Raw genomic sequence first — 14,488 nt, forward strand, 5'->3', positions numbered from 1 at the left:
CGGGGGGAACCAAATCAAGTGGTCAGGCAAATTCAGGCCACGTGGAGTAGAGGCTACTGGCCACGCCCTCAGCAGGCCCTGAGCTCCCTGCAAACCATCCAGGAGGCCCGTATGCAGACGTGTGGGCAATGCGGCATCTATGTGCTGATACATAAAAAAGGCCCACAGACAGAAAGTGAAGGGAAAAACGTTTCAGAATCATAATTACAGCACAATCCCATTTATGAGAAACCACACTCCACCAGCAAGTGTGCAATTGTATATTTGTAAGAAACTGCACTAAAAAGGACCTGGAAAAATCACTACTGAATTCACAAGAGCCCCTGGGAGAGAGAGGTAAGATCTGGGGAGGAGGCTGTGAGCAACACTTTTCACTTGTTCCTCCAATTTGAGTTTCTTTTTAAATAGAATATACTCGCGTATTCCTCAGGTAAATCTTTCCATACAATTCTTTTCATCTATGAGTTTGTCAAAACGCTGTTAGCCAACTAGGCCCCTTCAGCCCACTAAGGCTGAAGGTACAGACAGTGGTACCTTATCTCTCTCTGGATGCCAACCCAGGCCTGGAGAAGACGAATGTTTATGAAACTGGGTGAAGTTTCCAAAGTGCACATTGAGAAAGGAACCCAGAGCCGTGGAACCGGCGGGCACCTTCACGATTCTAGACTCTTCTGGACTGTCTCCTGAACAGACTCCCTCAAATCATGGGAGTGACCCTCGCTGGTTAGCCCCATCTCAAGGATTCCCCAGGGCTCCTGGCCACAGCTGAAAACTCACTAGAATTCCTGGTCTAAACAAATAATAATAAGGATGGTGCTATTTCCCATCTTATTGGCCATGAAAAATCATCAGTACTGCGGGCACGTTTACTGTGACATTCACTCCACTGAGACACAGAACTGTCTCCTGCCCTCTCCCTTCCTCACAGGACGCAGTAAGGACTGGCATTAATCAATGTGGCCACAAGCCCAGGAAAAGCTTCTGCGCTCTGCTTAATCCTTTCAGACCACCCACAGGGCATGTCAGTCTCTGGGCATTTAAATTACATTTTGTGATTTTGTAACCTACTCCCCAGGCCTCATCCAGCCCAGGTGGCTTGCGTTCAAACTTCTTCTTTGACTCCCTCCCTACCTCACTCTACAGTTTAAGGCATGAGTGACAGGGAGCTGGTGGGGTAGTGTGAGGCCCCAGAGAGCTCGGAGGGCCTGTTGGTTCCAACTACTGTGGCCGCCCCCCACAGACAAGGCCTGCATGCTGTTCCATGCACCGTTCGACACACTGTTCCATGCACTGGGCGCACAGCAGCGAACACACCGACAGAAACCTGCTCTCGAAGACTCTGCCTTGAAGTGAGTGGAGTGGGAATGCAAGGAGAGGGTGGTCAGGAAACACCTCTCCAATAAGGGGACTTGTACACAAAAACCAAGAGTGAGTCTGATTGTTCCTGGTGGAGAAACTGCAAGGGCAAATGTCGGGGGGCAGAAGCATGCCTGATGGAGAGGCCTGTATGGCTGGAGCTGACGGGCAGAGGGGAGAGAGCCAGAAGCTGAGGTGAGGCCCTTAGCAGAGAGACGAGGACCGCAGGATCGAGTCTCAGGAAGCTGAGATGCCTTTGGAGATTCTGAGCAGAGGAATAACGTGCTCTGCGTTGGGTTTTACTTTTATGCCAGGTATCTGGTCAAGGTTTCTTAGAGCTGGAGCTTCCCTCAAAAGAGTACCATCCCAACAGGCCAGGTCTGCGTTCACAAGGCCACACGGCCTGGAGCCAGCAAGCACTCGGGGCTCTCGAGAACCCCACACCCCCCAGGAGCCCCACCTCACACCTGACGGCCCGTGTCTGGCCCCTGAGGGGCCCGAGTTTGAGAGCCCTGAGGTGACACAGTCGCCAGTGGGGCTTCTGCAGGGACAGTTACTCACAGCAGCGGTGGGCAGCCTCTGAGTGCAGGCCACGGGAAGCCGAAGTTTCCAGTCCGTCTCCCCGTCCAGCTGGTCCGTCCGCAGGAAGCAAGAGCCTGTGGAGGGAAGTGAGGCACCATCCGTTCACCTGCAATTCAAGAATCCTTCCCGTGGCAGCTCCGAGCAGCTCCGGCTCTAGTACTTGTAAAAACAGCCAATCAATGGCCAACGACCAAGAGGGAAAAATAAATACCCGATTTCCCATCTCCTCCATAAGCTCTGGGGTCAGAAAGATCCGGGTTCAAATACCTCGCTCCACCACTCACAGTGGGAGCCTGGGCTAGTTTCTGGACCTTGCTAAGCCTCGGCGTGTCCTGTCTGTAAAATGGGGAGAAACACAGATCTCACAAGCCTGCTGTAAAGGATTCAGAGGGGTGATCATACCCCCAGCACGGCGGCTGGCACGGAGTAACCAGCATTCGAGTCCATTTGGGGCAGGGGTTACAAGTACCTTCTCAGGAACCAGACCTCCTGGGTTCAGGTTCAGCCTCCACGACTCCCTAGCTGTGCCCTGAGGGAGTTACTTCTCTCCTCTGAGCCTCAGTTTCCTCCAGTGCACAAATGAGGATATTACGGCGCCAACCTCATGCTGCGAGGCCTAAAGAGCTGATCCATGCAAACTGCTCAGAACAGGGAAAGGACCCCAAGGACCACGTTAACTGTCTGCCGTGACTATCGACCTGCAAATTTGGTGGATACATATTTCAATCTGACCTGTACAAGTCTGAGCAATCAGTCAGCTCTGTATTTCATCAGACAGAGAATGTACTGAACTCCCTGACACCGCACTTAAGACTTCTGAGGACTTTCAGGAGATCCCTTCTAATTTTTTTTTTTTTTGGTCGGGGGAACAAAGGGAGAGCACATCTGGCACCCCCAATCCATAACACTCCATTTTCACTGACGAGGACACAAGAACCAATTCAAGGACAAAGCTGCAGTGTTTAGAAGAACACTGTTTTAGGGCCTTCCCTGGCAGTCCAGTGGTTAAGACTCCACGCTCTCACTGCCAAGGGCCCGGGTTCGATCCCTGGTTGGAGAACTAAGATCCCACGAGCCGTGCAGCAAAATAAATAAAATAAATAAATAAATAAAAGAAGACTGTTTTAATGGAGTGCCTTCCACCCCCTCTCTGGAGGATTTAACATATTATCAGTATATCACGTCATCTGCACTTTTATCCAGTTCATCATAAAAGAGGTTGCAGCAACCTCAAAGGGATACAAATACGGATTTTTCCAATGATTGAAGATCTCTGATTATGCCTGATGGGCAAGAGAAAAAAGCCTTGTTTCCTCAAAACAGCTTAAATAACAACAGATAAAAAGAAAGGAGATTTGAGTCAACCGACGGGGAGGGCAGGAGGCAGCGGGGGCGGCCACAGTGGGAAACGCAGCCGGGCCCCCCGAGCCTGCCCCGCGGGTGCAGACGGCCAAGTGTCCTACGTCATTTTATATAAGGGACTTGAGCATCCGTGGATTTGGGTACCCATGGGGGTCCTGGAACCAATCCCCCTCGGACACCAAGAGACAACTGTAATCGCGAGGAGTGGGGTCTTGCAAGAGACTTGAGAGGTTCACTCAGGGAAATAAGCTGTAACGACAAATAAATCGATGGGCAGGGGTGACTATGGCCCCACCACTCGTGAGCCAAGGTGGGGAGAGGCCACCTACCCCTACCTCTCCCCCCAGCTTCCCAACCGCCCCATCTCATGACACTCTCCCAGTATTTTCTCAGAGGAGTTTCTGTTTGCTTCTGTTTGTTCGACACACTTCCCAGTCCTGCCAACTCCTGCGGTCGAGCTTAATGAAGCCCAGCGGGGAAAAGCACAGCCACTGTGTGTGACTTTCCCAGCTGGGGTTCAGCATGGGTCCGACTACCTTTGCTATGATCAAAATCTGTTGACCTGCGCGCACCTAAAACTTTTTTTTTTTTAAAGACTGCTCTATGAAAAGGAACGTTCTTGATTTGCCTCCATGGCTCCAAAATGATCACCTGCTTCTGTTACGTTTTCAAATGATTATTTTGCCAAATTACCACTGAAAGGTTAATGGTTAGTTTCCAAATTGATCCCAGATGTTTACCGTTTTTTTCTGATGTCCTCAGGAAGATCATGTCAGCAGGGACCCGCTGGTTCTGCGTTATGAACAGAGAGACTGTTACTGTGAATGCCCCTGTGTGAGGTTTCCATCCCCAAGCCCCCGCCCCCTCGGTGGGGCGCGCGGGGGGGGGGGGGGCAACCCAAACCCACAGCCTCTTTTAAGTGTCTGCCTTTGTCAAAGACAGATCTGGGGATTTGTTTTGAATCTGAAAACTCTTGCACACTGCCGTTACGTTACTAATCTCCTATTGAAATCTTATCTCGGAAAGAGAGCTTCTAGTTTTCTGGCGAATCCAACCATTACCTCCTGAAATTGCAGCCAGAGGACCCGGGAGCCCAAAGCCTGCTCCCCGAGCTGGCTTTCTTCCAGGCTGTCTGCTGAAACTACATACATACACTCGGCTCACGCTTTCTGCTTCTACCAATTTTCCGGCTTGACGTTTGGCTTCGAGTGGGATTTTAATAAGGAAGTCAAGTAGCAAGAAGCAACAAAAGCCGTTCTCAAAAAAAGAGGGAAGCCAACAGCAGGCCTCATGTAATTGTGAACAGGCAAGTATGTCATAACATAAAGAAGTTTGTGTGGGTCTTCTGAGCTGCCACCCAGGAGAGCTTCACTTTACCCCAAATCAACTGTGAGTTCTTGGATTTAATCCTTTTAAAAGAGCATAGTTCACTTCCTACAGAAACAAGTTAAGATGCAATCCTTTTCTAATCAAATATGATTCCAAGACTCTCCAGGGCCACCCCCAAAATCCAACACCTCCCAAACATACACAGTAAGAAAAGGTATGAGTGCTGGAGTAACAAACATTATCGACAGCGCTATCTTTAAAAATGCACCTGGGGCCTTTTTACTGTTCTCATGTTTCACTTAACCCCTACTCCCCATGAAATGACAGAAAAGCACAATGTTATTTAAGTCAAAAAATGTGAGACCAAATTGTTCAAGAGGTAAATGACAAATATTTTTATGTGCTTGTGCAGCCCCCAGACTTCCAGGAAAAACTTTATTATGATGAGTTTAAGACTCCAAAACAACAAGCACATCAAATAGGAAATCAAACCTTGGAATTGTGTTTGTAACTTGGATTTCTGGCTAAGAAGCACACAGAAACCATGAAAAAATATTCTGTGTGTGTGTGTCTCATGGGAAAGAGATGTTTCTCCCCAGGCAAAGCTTCTGGGTAGAATCCCAGAAAGCAAACGGCCAGTTCGGCCACCAGATACACGAATCACATGTCGCACTGGGACTCGTGAAGTGGGGGCAGTGACGTCCCTCTCCCACGTGCCCACGCAGCAGCCGTCAGGAGCCACGAGACCCCACTCACCTTCTCCACAATGATAAGATCTCCAACTTGGATGCTGGAGCTCTTCACCTTCACTGTCCCTGCAAAGAAACAGGCCCAGATATATCACATCTGAATTCCTTCCAAGTCTGCGTACCTCGGCAGGGTGTCCGCTAGCCTGCGGACCCAGAAGCACGTGCCCCTGCGCCTGGCAGCAGCATCTCCTGTCTCTCCGAGAAAAGGTTCACCTACCACAGAGGCCGCCCCAAAAATGAATCCCCGTTTTGCGGAGCACTGGAATGACTCACTCAAGTAAGATCTTCTGTCTTAACAGCACCTTAGAAGCTATTCTAAATCAGCACCATAAAAGATTCAGCCTCAAACACACACACACACACACACACACACACAGAAATGGGGAAGAAAATTCAGAGTCAGATCCGTGGACAGAAGGTCAACACTTAATTCTCAACACCACCAAAGAGAAAGAGGATAACCCAAAATGACTGACTCTTTAAATCTGCGATTGCTCTACCGTGCAGTTTATATGGTTATGATCAGATCACATAACTGTGGCTGGATGTTTATCGGGATAAACAATAACCGCTAACATTAAACACTAACACTGTGCTAAGCGCTGTATAGATATTGACATCCTGATGGCTTCGCTTGCTCCTCTCAAAGGCCACCAGAAAAATATATTATCTCCCATTTTCAGACAAAGAAAGTAGGCTCAGAGAGGCCCCGTCTTCCCCTAGTCTCACAGTTAGAACAGGTCAACACCAAGATTCAAACCCTCATCTGACTCCAGAGGATGGAATAAAAAAGAGGGACTTCGGTTCAACTCAAAAAACATTTACTCAAGTGCCACGTTCTAGGAATTCGAAGGTCCAAGACAGTCCCCTCGTCCTAAAAAAAAGCTCATAGTCTCACGCAGGCGTCGACAAACGCGTCCTATAAAGAGCAGGAGGGTAGACAGTTTAGGTTTTGCAGCCAATGGACAATCTCAGCTCCCCCAACAACTCTTCTCCCCAAAGGCAAATAGCCTTTGTACATTTATATTTTAAAATGTAAAAAGTGTTCTTGGCTCCCGAGCGAAGATGGTGGGCTGAATTTGGCCCACTGGCTGTAGTCTGCAAACCCATAAGCTGGTGAGAAAGACAGCAAGACAAATGCTGTTAGTGCAAAATAGTGTGTCAAAGGATGGGAGTAAGTCCAGTGTGCAAAGGGAGCAGAAAAGGAGACCTCCCCCACTGAAGGAGGACCAAGAACAGTACCTGGCACCCAGAAGGCTCGTGACTGTTCACTCCACATTCAAGCCCCCTTAACTGAATGCCTGCTGGAGGCCAGGTGTTCTAAGGGTGGGATGCATGGGACTCGCACTCCAGCGGCAGGAAGGAGGCAAGAGACAAATAATGAATGAACGGGCTGGGGTATGGGGAGGTATCAACAAATGCTTTACAGGAGGGCTGAGGTCCGAATTAACCAGATGAAGGATACTGGTTACCAGCATCAGGAAAAAGGAAGGCATGAGATGGGAGACAGTGATGCACATGCGTAGCGCATGCATCTGCGTGGCCACAGGCTGGAACTCCTTTAGCAAGGGAGAAAGCATCACACGGAACAGAAAGAGAGCAAGGGCTTGGGGGGCCAGGTGGTCCAGCGCCCCATAAATAAGCCTGTGGAGGACATGGGTCTTTATTCTGGTGACGGATCAAATTCCCACACAAGGGAGTAACACCATAAAAATCTTCATGTTTTTGGCGTCTCGTAATAAAGCCCATTTAACTTACAAATGTTCAGCCAAGAGAGAAGAAAATACTCATGATTCTCAGTCCTCCTCGATAAAGTATATGCCCCAGAGCAAGAGTGACCTGGGAGTTCTGAATCTGCTGTCCCCCACCGTGGACTCACTCCTTCAACAAACACCCAACACTCACCCACTAGGAACTAGCGCACAACGCAAGTTATTTTATCATACACTTTTCACATCATTTAATGCCATGGGTCTTTTTAGTAATTCACCACTAAATGAGATGTTTCAAAGCATTCCAATGACTTCAACTGAAACAACTCTTTCTAAGAGGTTCCACAGGGTTTGATTTTTAACTAATGTCTGTACTTAATTAAATTTTGTCATGGTAACAGTGAGAAGACCTGGCGCTAAAAGGGCAGCTCTTGAACACGAACGACTTTTAGAAAACACGTGGCAGATGGCTCTGATGACGGCTAGACTCTCTCCACCTAGGAAGGGAGCATCTGATAGGGCCCTGCTTTCATAAATGGCCTGAGCCTGGGCATCCTCGGGACCCACTAGCCTCAAGCGTTCGCTGTGTCGATATATTGGCAGAGGGAACGGAGAACATCGGCGAGCCCTACGAGGCAGCTCGTTAGAAATGGCAGAATGAAGAGCGGGCTCCACGCGCAGAATTCTCTTCCGACCCGAACAATTCTTCTTGCCCAATGAGGGGGCAACAGGAAAAATGCATACAGATACGCTGCTCTCTCTGGACAGCTTATCAAAGCCTTCCTCGAGGGAAGATCGTAAATTCATCGTGCCCCCCACCCCCTGAGCCAGTGAGCTTTTCCTTCGCCTGAGCTCGCCCCAACTTTCCCGAACATAAATTTACACATTGTCTTTGGTTTTATTACTGAAATTTATGCTGGTGGCCTGACCCAAACCATCCCTGAGCCTGTGTTCTGATCTTCAAGACCTACTCACAAGTTTGCTCTTAATATCTAACCCTAAGAAGAGCACTGTTATAACTCTTATTAAATAATAACTGCATATGGATATATGTGTGTGTTAGCGAGACAAAGGACAAACTCAGGAAGATTATACTAAAAGGGTTAAGGTTGATTCCTTCTAGGGACAGAGGAGATTTACCCCTTTCTTTGGCAAAAATACTTTCTAAATTCTTCACGACAATTTTCTTATAATAAACATGAGGTGCTCTTCCAATAAGAAAAAGATATAATAAATTAAATTAGCTCAAACTTTTAAGTGACCAGGCCCAGATTTTTTCCTTCCACGGCAGGGTCCTGATTTACGATCGGTTAATTTGAACTCTGCCTCTCTGTCCATCTGCTCTACCTCAACAAAAACCCTTTAATCCGCTGTGTTTGCAGAGCAGTTTCTGACTAAACCCAGCAGGCCGATCCCTCGGACAAACCCTCCTACTGTAACTGGCTCCATCTCAGGAGGAGGGCAGCGGGGGCCACACCACCCTGAGGTCACTGGGGCTTCTCAGCCCCGGCTCCCTCATTAGCATTTTAGGATTTGGCGGGGATGAGCCTCAACTCTGCAGGTTCCACACAGGGAGACCCTCAGATTCACTCGCTCTATCGAGCCAACACACGGTCCTGACCATACATTAGGACTCTTCGGGCCGCACTACCGTTTTTGGGTGATCAACAATGTGTAGCTCAGGCCTGCACACAGAACACACATTTCGCATGTGTCTGTGTACCTGTGCGTTCTGAGGGAGAAAAGGCAAATTAAAACCATAAGAATGAAAGGAGGAAAAGCGGCAGGAAAGAAAGAGCAGGAGAGGCAGAGAGCAGCATTTCGATTCCAACATTTACTGGGGTTTCGGTTGCCGACGTCCAAGTGAAACGCCCCTCTCTAAGAAGCCCACGAGTAGGTAGGGGAGGCACCGCTGGGGCAGGAGACAAAGAGGACCAGAGTCAGAAGAGCTGAGCACGCAGTGGCTGGAATTAACTTCCAGAACGACAAGACTCTGAAAATTGTGGAAAGGGCCCAAAACACATACTGAAACCACTCTTTTGAGTTTTCTACCAATATTCTTGCAAAAAAGGAACAAGAAACATTCGCACGATGGCAGAGCCCCCGTCTTCCTAGCAAGAGAATACGATACATGAAAAATAACACACTGACAGTGATTATTACCTACCTCAAGCGAGAGGAGCTCTCCCTACAGTCCATTATCTGATTAGAAGAAAATTCTCTCCCAACACCCCACTGAGAAGTTAGCAGACATACTTCCCAAGCACCCCTACTTTCTGTGTGTGTGTGCGTGTCATCTACCCTAGAGATTCCTAAAACTTCTAGAAGCAGAGTCCAACCCATGGGCATGTGACCTGTGTATTCACATAGATCCCCTCACCCTTGGCTGAATGACCTACGGTTTTCATCTTCAAATTCTTAATAACTTTTAAACAAGTGACCCCGTATTTTCATTTTGCACTGAGTCCCACAAATTACATAGCTGGTCCTGAACAGGAGTAATAACACCCATTCGCATCTTCTTTATAAAGTGCACAGGAAGATCCGGCCGTGGTCTAAGATCCGAAGCCACAGAACTCCTCACTTTGCCCCCCAGACCTCTTTTTTCTTTTGGACCCTGTCACACCCAGTCTCCAACCTCTAGGCTCTGGGATTCTTACATATCTTTGCAGAAACTCTACAGAAGTTGGGTAAGAGATTTTTCAAAGGTTAAGTGGCAGATTCTCTGCCAGACACATCCTAAATCATAAAACGCCTTCTATAAAAGAAATGCATCCCGTTCAGCTTCTGCCACTTCACCCAGGTCACCTCTGAGCTAGAGTTTATAACGGGGAACAAACTTCCAATTACTAGAGCTGTTTATTTCTGCAGAGATGGACCCCCGAGCCTTTCATAAGCAAACCCATTGAGCCCAAACCGTGCTTTTCATGGATGAGAGCTTCAGAATAAGGGCAGTTTGTCTATACTGCAGAGAGAAACCAGATGTTTCCCTTGAGTCGAAACAAGCAAATGACAATTCAGTCACACTGCAGAACAGCCCCCCAAAAAAAAAAGTAAATTCCGGAGCACTAGTACGTGTGGGCCAATTTTTTGACCTCCGAACACCTCCAGCTATACTTCTATTTTTCATTGTGCCTGCAGGACATTGATTGCCTTTGCAGGTCTTTAGCAGCAAGCTCCATGCACTAACCCTGGTTAATGTATAACTCTTTAACTCGAACTCTAATCTGACTGTGACAGTGATGAGTTGTAAATTCTACAGCATGTGTACATTTCCTGGGCTTGACACGAAAACGCCTTTGCAGACCCCGCAGAGTTCATAGGTTTAAAGTTGAAATTTTCATATTCCGATCAGGTTGTCTGCATTCCCCAAAGCCTAAGAAAAGACTGTTATTTGAAAACAGGCAAAGGGTGGAAGAATATTATTATAAATTCCACGGGCCACTTCCTGGGGCTTTTGTTTAAATTAGCGGGAACTTTAAAAGAAAGGCTGTAGTTTAAATTTAACAAGTGTATACCCAACAGAGGCTTTTAAAATAAATACATAAATGGCCCTTCCCTGCTTCTGGTGCCCAATAATGATGAAATAGGCCAACACCCCTGGCAGGGGGGAAATACCTTTTGGGAAAGATAACAGTGCAATTTGCATTTGAGATTTTTTTTCCAGGGTTTTTAAAATTTTTTTAATTAAACAATAGATCAGTTCACCAGCGATTTATAATAAAGTCAAACTGAGTAGTTTTAAAGAATAAAAGGAACCTTATGGGTCTGAAATAACAAACTTCACATCTGTCAGAGAATTATGGGAAAGTGTTTGGCAAGACCTATTTTAAGACTTGTAAAAGCTAATGCTCTGAATCTTAATGAGGAAAGCCTGGGAAGGGGAATGCTTCGCTTGCTGAGCTGTATTTGAGATCCTCAGTAAAGACCTTTGCAGTACTTCTGCGGCAGTAATATCAAAAAGACCATCACTGAGCAGATGCAAACTATTATACATAGAATGGATAAGCAACAAGGTCCTGTTGTATCGCACAGGGAACTAGATTCAATACCCTGTAATAAACCATAGTGGAAAAGAACATGAAAAACAGTGTGTGTATATATATATATATATATATATATATATATATATATATACATATATATATATATACACATACATGCAACTGAATCACTTTGCTGCACACCAGAAACAAACACAACATTGTAAATCAACTATACTTCAATAAAATAAAAATTTTTTAAAAGACCATCACTGTAACCCTCTTCTTTTAAAAAAGTATAAAGCAGTTTTAGTGTTACCCTAGGTCTGAACAGAGTATGAAAACAAACGGTACTTGTGTTTAAGAAGACAGCGTTTTCGTTTAGCTAATTATTAGCTAAACAACTCCCCATTAATGAACACATGTTCCCTGCCCTATCCTACCTTCTGATGAACTCCAATGGAATACAACGCCCTAAAAGAAACACATGTGTGTCCTTAGACCTCAAATTTTAGTCACATTAATTGCAATCCTAAATAATGGTGCAAAGTGGATTTTGGACTAAATTGAAAAAAAGACCTCACTCTCAAATGGAAGTGAGGTCCTTGAGGTTATTCTGTAACTGGGAAAGGGTGAACAGAGCAGCACGAAGGAACAATCTGAAAAGAACTGGAGAAGAGGAAAGATATCCGTTCCGTTTTTTACACCACATATGTACTAAAAAGCTGAAAATGAGAGGGAGTCTCTCCATTTTGCACAGACCTTTGGCTTACGACTTACGGTTCACCATGTGCCCAGATGTCCCCAGCAGGAAAGAAGCATCAGCAATTGTGTTAATTATGCTTCTGTTTGCACTTTCCTTCAAGGCTAATTATCCACTTGCTTCATTTAGCCCTTGATCACAAGTTAGTCTGAGAAAACATTCCTGGTATGAAGACCCCTGGAATTCATCTGGTAAAAATGCAAATCCAACTGCCCTTACTACCTGTGATAAGCAAGGCAGATTCCCCCTCCAGAATTAAAGTTTTGGTTTGGTAAGGACAAGGATAAAGAAAAATAATTCCTTGACTAATTACTCTTTCCTGACCCAACCCAAATCTTTCAAGTAACAAAACAAAGTTTTGCTGGGTCTGTTACTACTTCAAGACCCTCTCTTCTTCGGCTTTGGTGTTTGCAGTGCCACTGAATGCTATTAGTTTGGAAAGACAGCTCCACAATTAAAGTCACAGAACGCATAAAAGTCCAATAAGAACCTCTCAAGTCTCTGATCAGCTTTAAATGTGGATTCCAAGTAGGAGGAGAGGGGATGCTTATTTATCTAAAAGCATCATTCCTACTTGGCTTTCAACAGTTCGTTCATCTCAGAATGAGGGGGCTGGATTGATTTCTTTGGACTCAGCAATGTGTTTTGTCCTACTGTACAGCAAAAGGAACTATATTCAATATCCTGTAATAAACCATAATGGAAAAGAATATGAAAAAAATGCATACATATGTATAACTGAATCATTTTGCTATAACCAGAAACTAACACAACATTGTAAATCAACTACATTTCAATTAAAAAAGAAGTGTTTTAAAATGGACTTAAATCTAGAAGCCCTTCTGTAGCATATGTATTAAGGCTGAACGCCATGGCAATCATTGAGATATTCTATGGGAGAGTGTGAGCCTCAGCTCCAGGCACAAAGTGGAGCCTAGACTTATAGGCTAAGGTTTTACATTCAGACAAGCCGGGGTTCACATCAAGCTCTACCCCTTAACCAGCTACATCATCTCAGGCACAATACTTAACCTCTATAAGCCTCAGTTCCCCATAGGTAAAAGCTACCTCCATGAGGCTGTTTAAAATAATTACAGACCAGACCTTGTCCAGCACCTGGCTGGCTTATAGTAGGTAAATCTTTCTCTTTTTCTCTCCTGCTTCCCAATCTGGACAGCGTTTTTCAAACAGTTCCAATGCCACCTTCTCCCTCTAGCACGCCTTGATTACAGATTCCTGGATCACAGAATAAACTGCCCCAGAGTCTCAGGTCTTCACTGGCCAATATGGTTTTTTCTTCTATTTTCCCAGGAAGGAGAGGCTCTGGAAACAAGGCGGAATTGGGAAGAACAAGACAGAGCCAGAACCTGGGGTTCTGTACCCCACGCCTCTAGCCATCCCAGCCTGTGACCTTTGGAGAACTCTTTACCAGGAACACTTCATCGGCACGTGATTCCCGTAAAGGCACAGGGCCCTGCACTCAGAAGGGGCCATTACTTGGTTTCATGCTCTGCTGCCGCCATCCTGAATAATTTTTGAACGGGAGCCCCAAGTGTCCATTTTTCATTCAGCACCACCAATCATAAAGCCAGTGCTGCTTTCTTCCAACCTCGAAGACTCAGGATGCAGGTCACCTCTTCCGGGAAGACAGCATCAGCTCCTCTCTGATGGGCTCCCGTAACCTCTGCTTCATACCTCCATTAACTCACCCACCAATATTTAATGAACCCCTGCTACGATACCACCAGCACTGCCTTTCTTGGGCACAGACCAAATCCCAGCACAGTGCTAAGTTTTTTCTCATGCAAGAGTTATATTTACGGCAACTCTCTAAGGTAGGCGCTATTATTATCCCCAATTTACCGACAGATTAAGGGATCTGTCCCCACAGCAGGGGGGGAGGCAGAAGCAGGACTCTTGAATCCAGGCAGAGCACAAACTCAGAACCACTACTCCCCTCAACCACCAGGCGCTGTGCTCAGAGCAAGGAACGTGGTGGTCACGAAAGGGGATGCTCTTTTCAAGGACCACAACACTCATGCCGCTAAAGTATAACTACTAGTTACATTTTGTAATCATCCCCTTTACACGCCTGGATACCTTGCTGGACTATTAATTTCCCGAAGTCCCAGCCCCTCAAGTTTATCTCTGTAATACAGAAACCTCTCACAGACTTTGGAAAGTGATGGAGTTTCAAATATCCTTGAAGAATGAAAAAAAAGGTCATTTCTACATGTAGGCTAATTTTATTATCAATATTAAAATACTTCAAATACTTCTTATTAAACTATGACAATTACATTAAAAACTAATCCATTGATGTGTTGTTTTAGACACATCTTGAATGATATAAGATGATCTAAACCACTGGAAGCAGCAATTAAAAAAAAAAAAAAAAAAAAAAGATCATCCATTTTTTTCTCCCAATGGTGAATTTCTTATTTCCAGAGTTTTTAATTCACTTGTTTAAAATCAATTTTTTTCTCCAAGTTCGAAACTTTTTCAATTCGATTAACATAATGCCTCTACAATTTTGGTAACGTGCCACTGGCATTCTTAAAATGACATAAATTCCTGCATTGTTGTGAATCTAATTTTGAGACCTCGAGCAAACACGAATTGACGGACAAGCTACAAAGTAACTGGCCTAGG

The 14,488-nt window shown here is 45.7% G+C and overlaps 1 protein-coding gene across 4 annotated transcripts in view; it reads right to left on the minus strand.

Moving 5' to 3' along the window:
• The window catches only part of ATP9A (ATPase phospholipid transporting 9A), a 134,249-nt gene that overhangs the window by 79,061 nt on the left and 40,700 nt on the right, over positions 1-14,488 (minus strand). For all 4 annotated transcript variants that reach the window (XR_002647972.2, XM_022597704.2, XM_022597706.3 and 1 more), the window contains 3 exons: positions 5,386-5,444; positions 4,041-4,092; positions 1,918-2,012 (listed from right to left, as the gene is read on the minus strand). Coding sequence is in view for 3 of the 4 variants with exons in the window: in XM_022597704.2 (XP_022453412.2) it covers positions 1,918-2,012; positions 4,041-4,092; positions 5,386-5,444 (206 nt within the window). In the remaining variant the exon portion in view is untranslated. The remainder of the gene's footprint in view (positions 1-1,917; positions 2,013-4,040; positions 4,093-5,385; positions 5,445-14,488) is intronic.

Source organism: Delphinapterus leucas, chromosome 15 (assembly GCF_059928025.1).
Source record: "Delphinapterus leucas isolate spDelLeu-1000000601 "Yukka" chromosome 15, BTC_Dleu_Yukka2, whole genome shotgun sequence".
Taxonomy (NCBI): domain Eukaryota; kingdom Metazoa; phylum Chordata; class Mammalia; order Artiodactyla; family Monodontidae; genus Delphinapterus; species Delphinapterus leucas.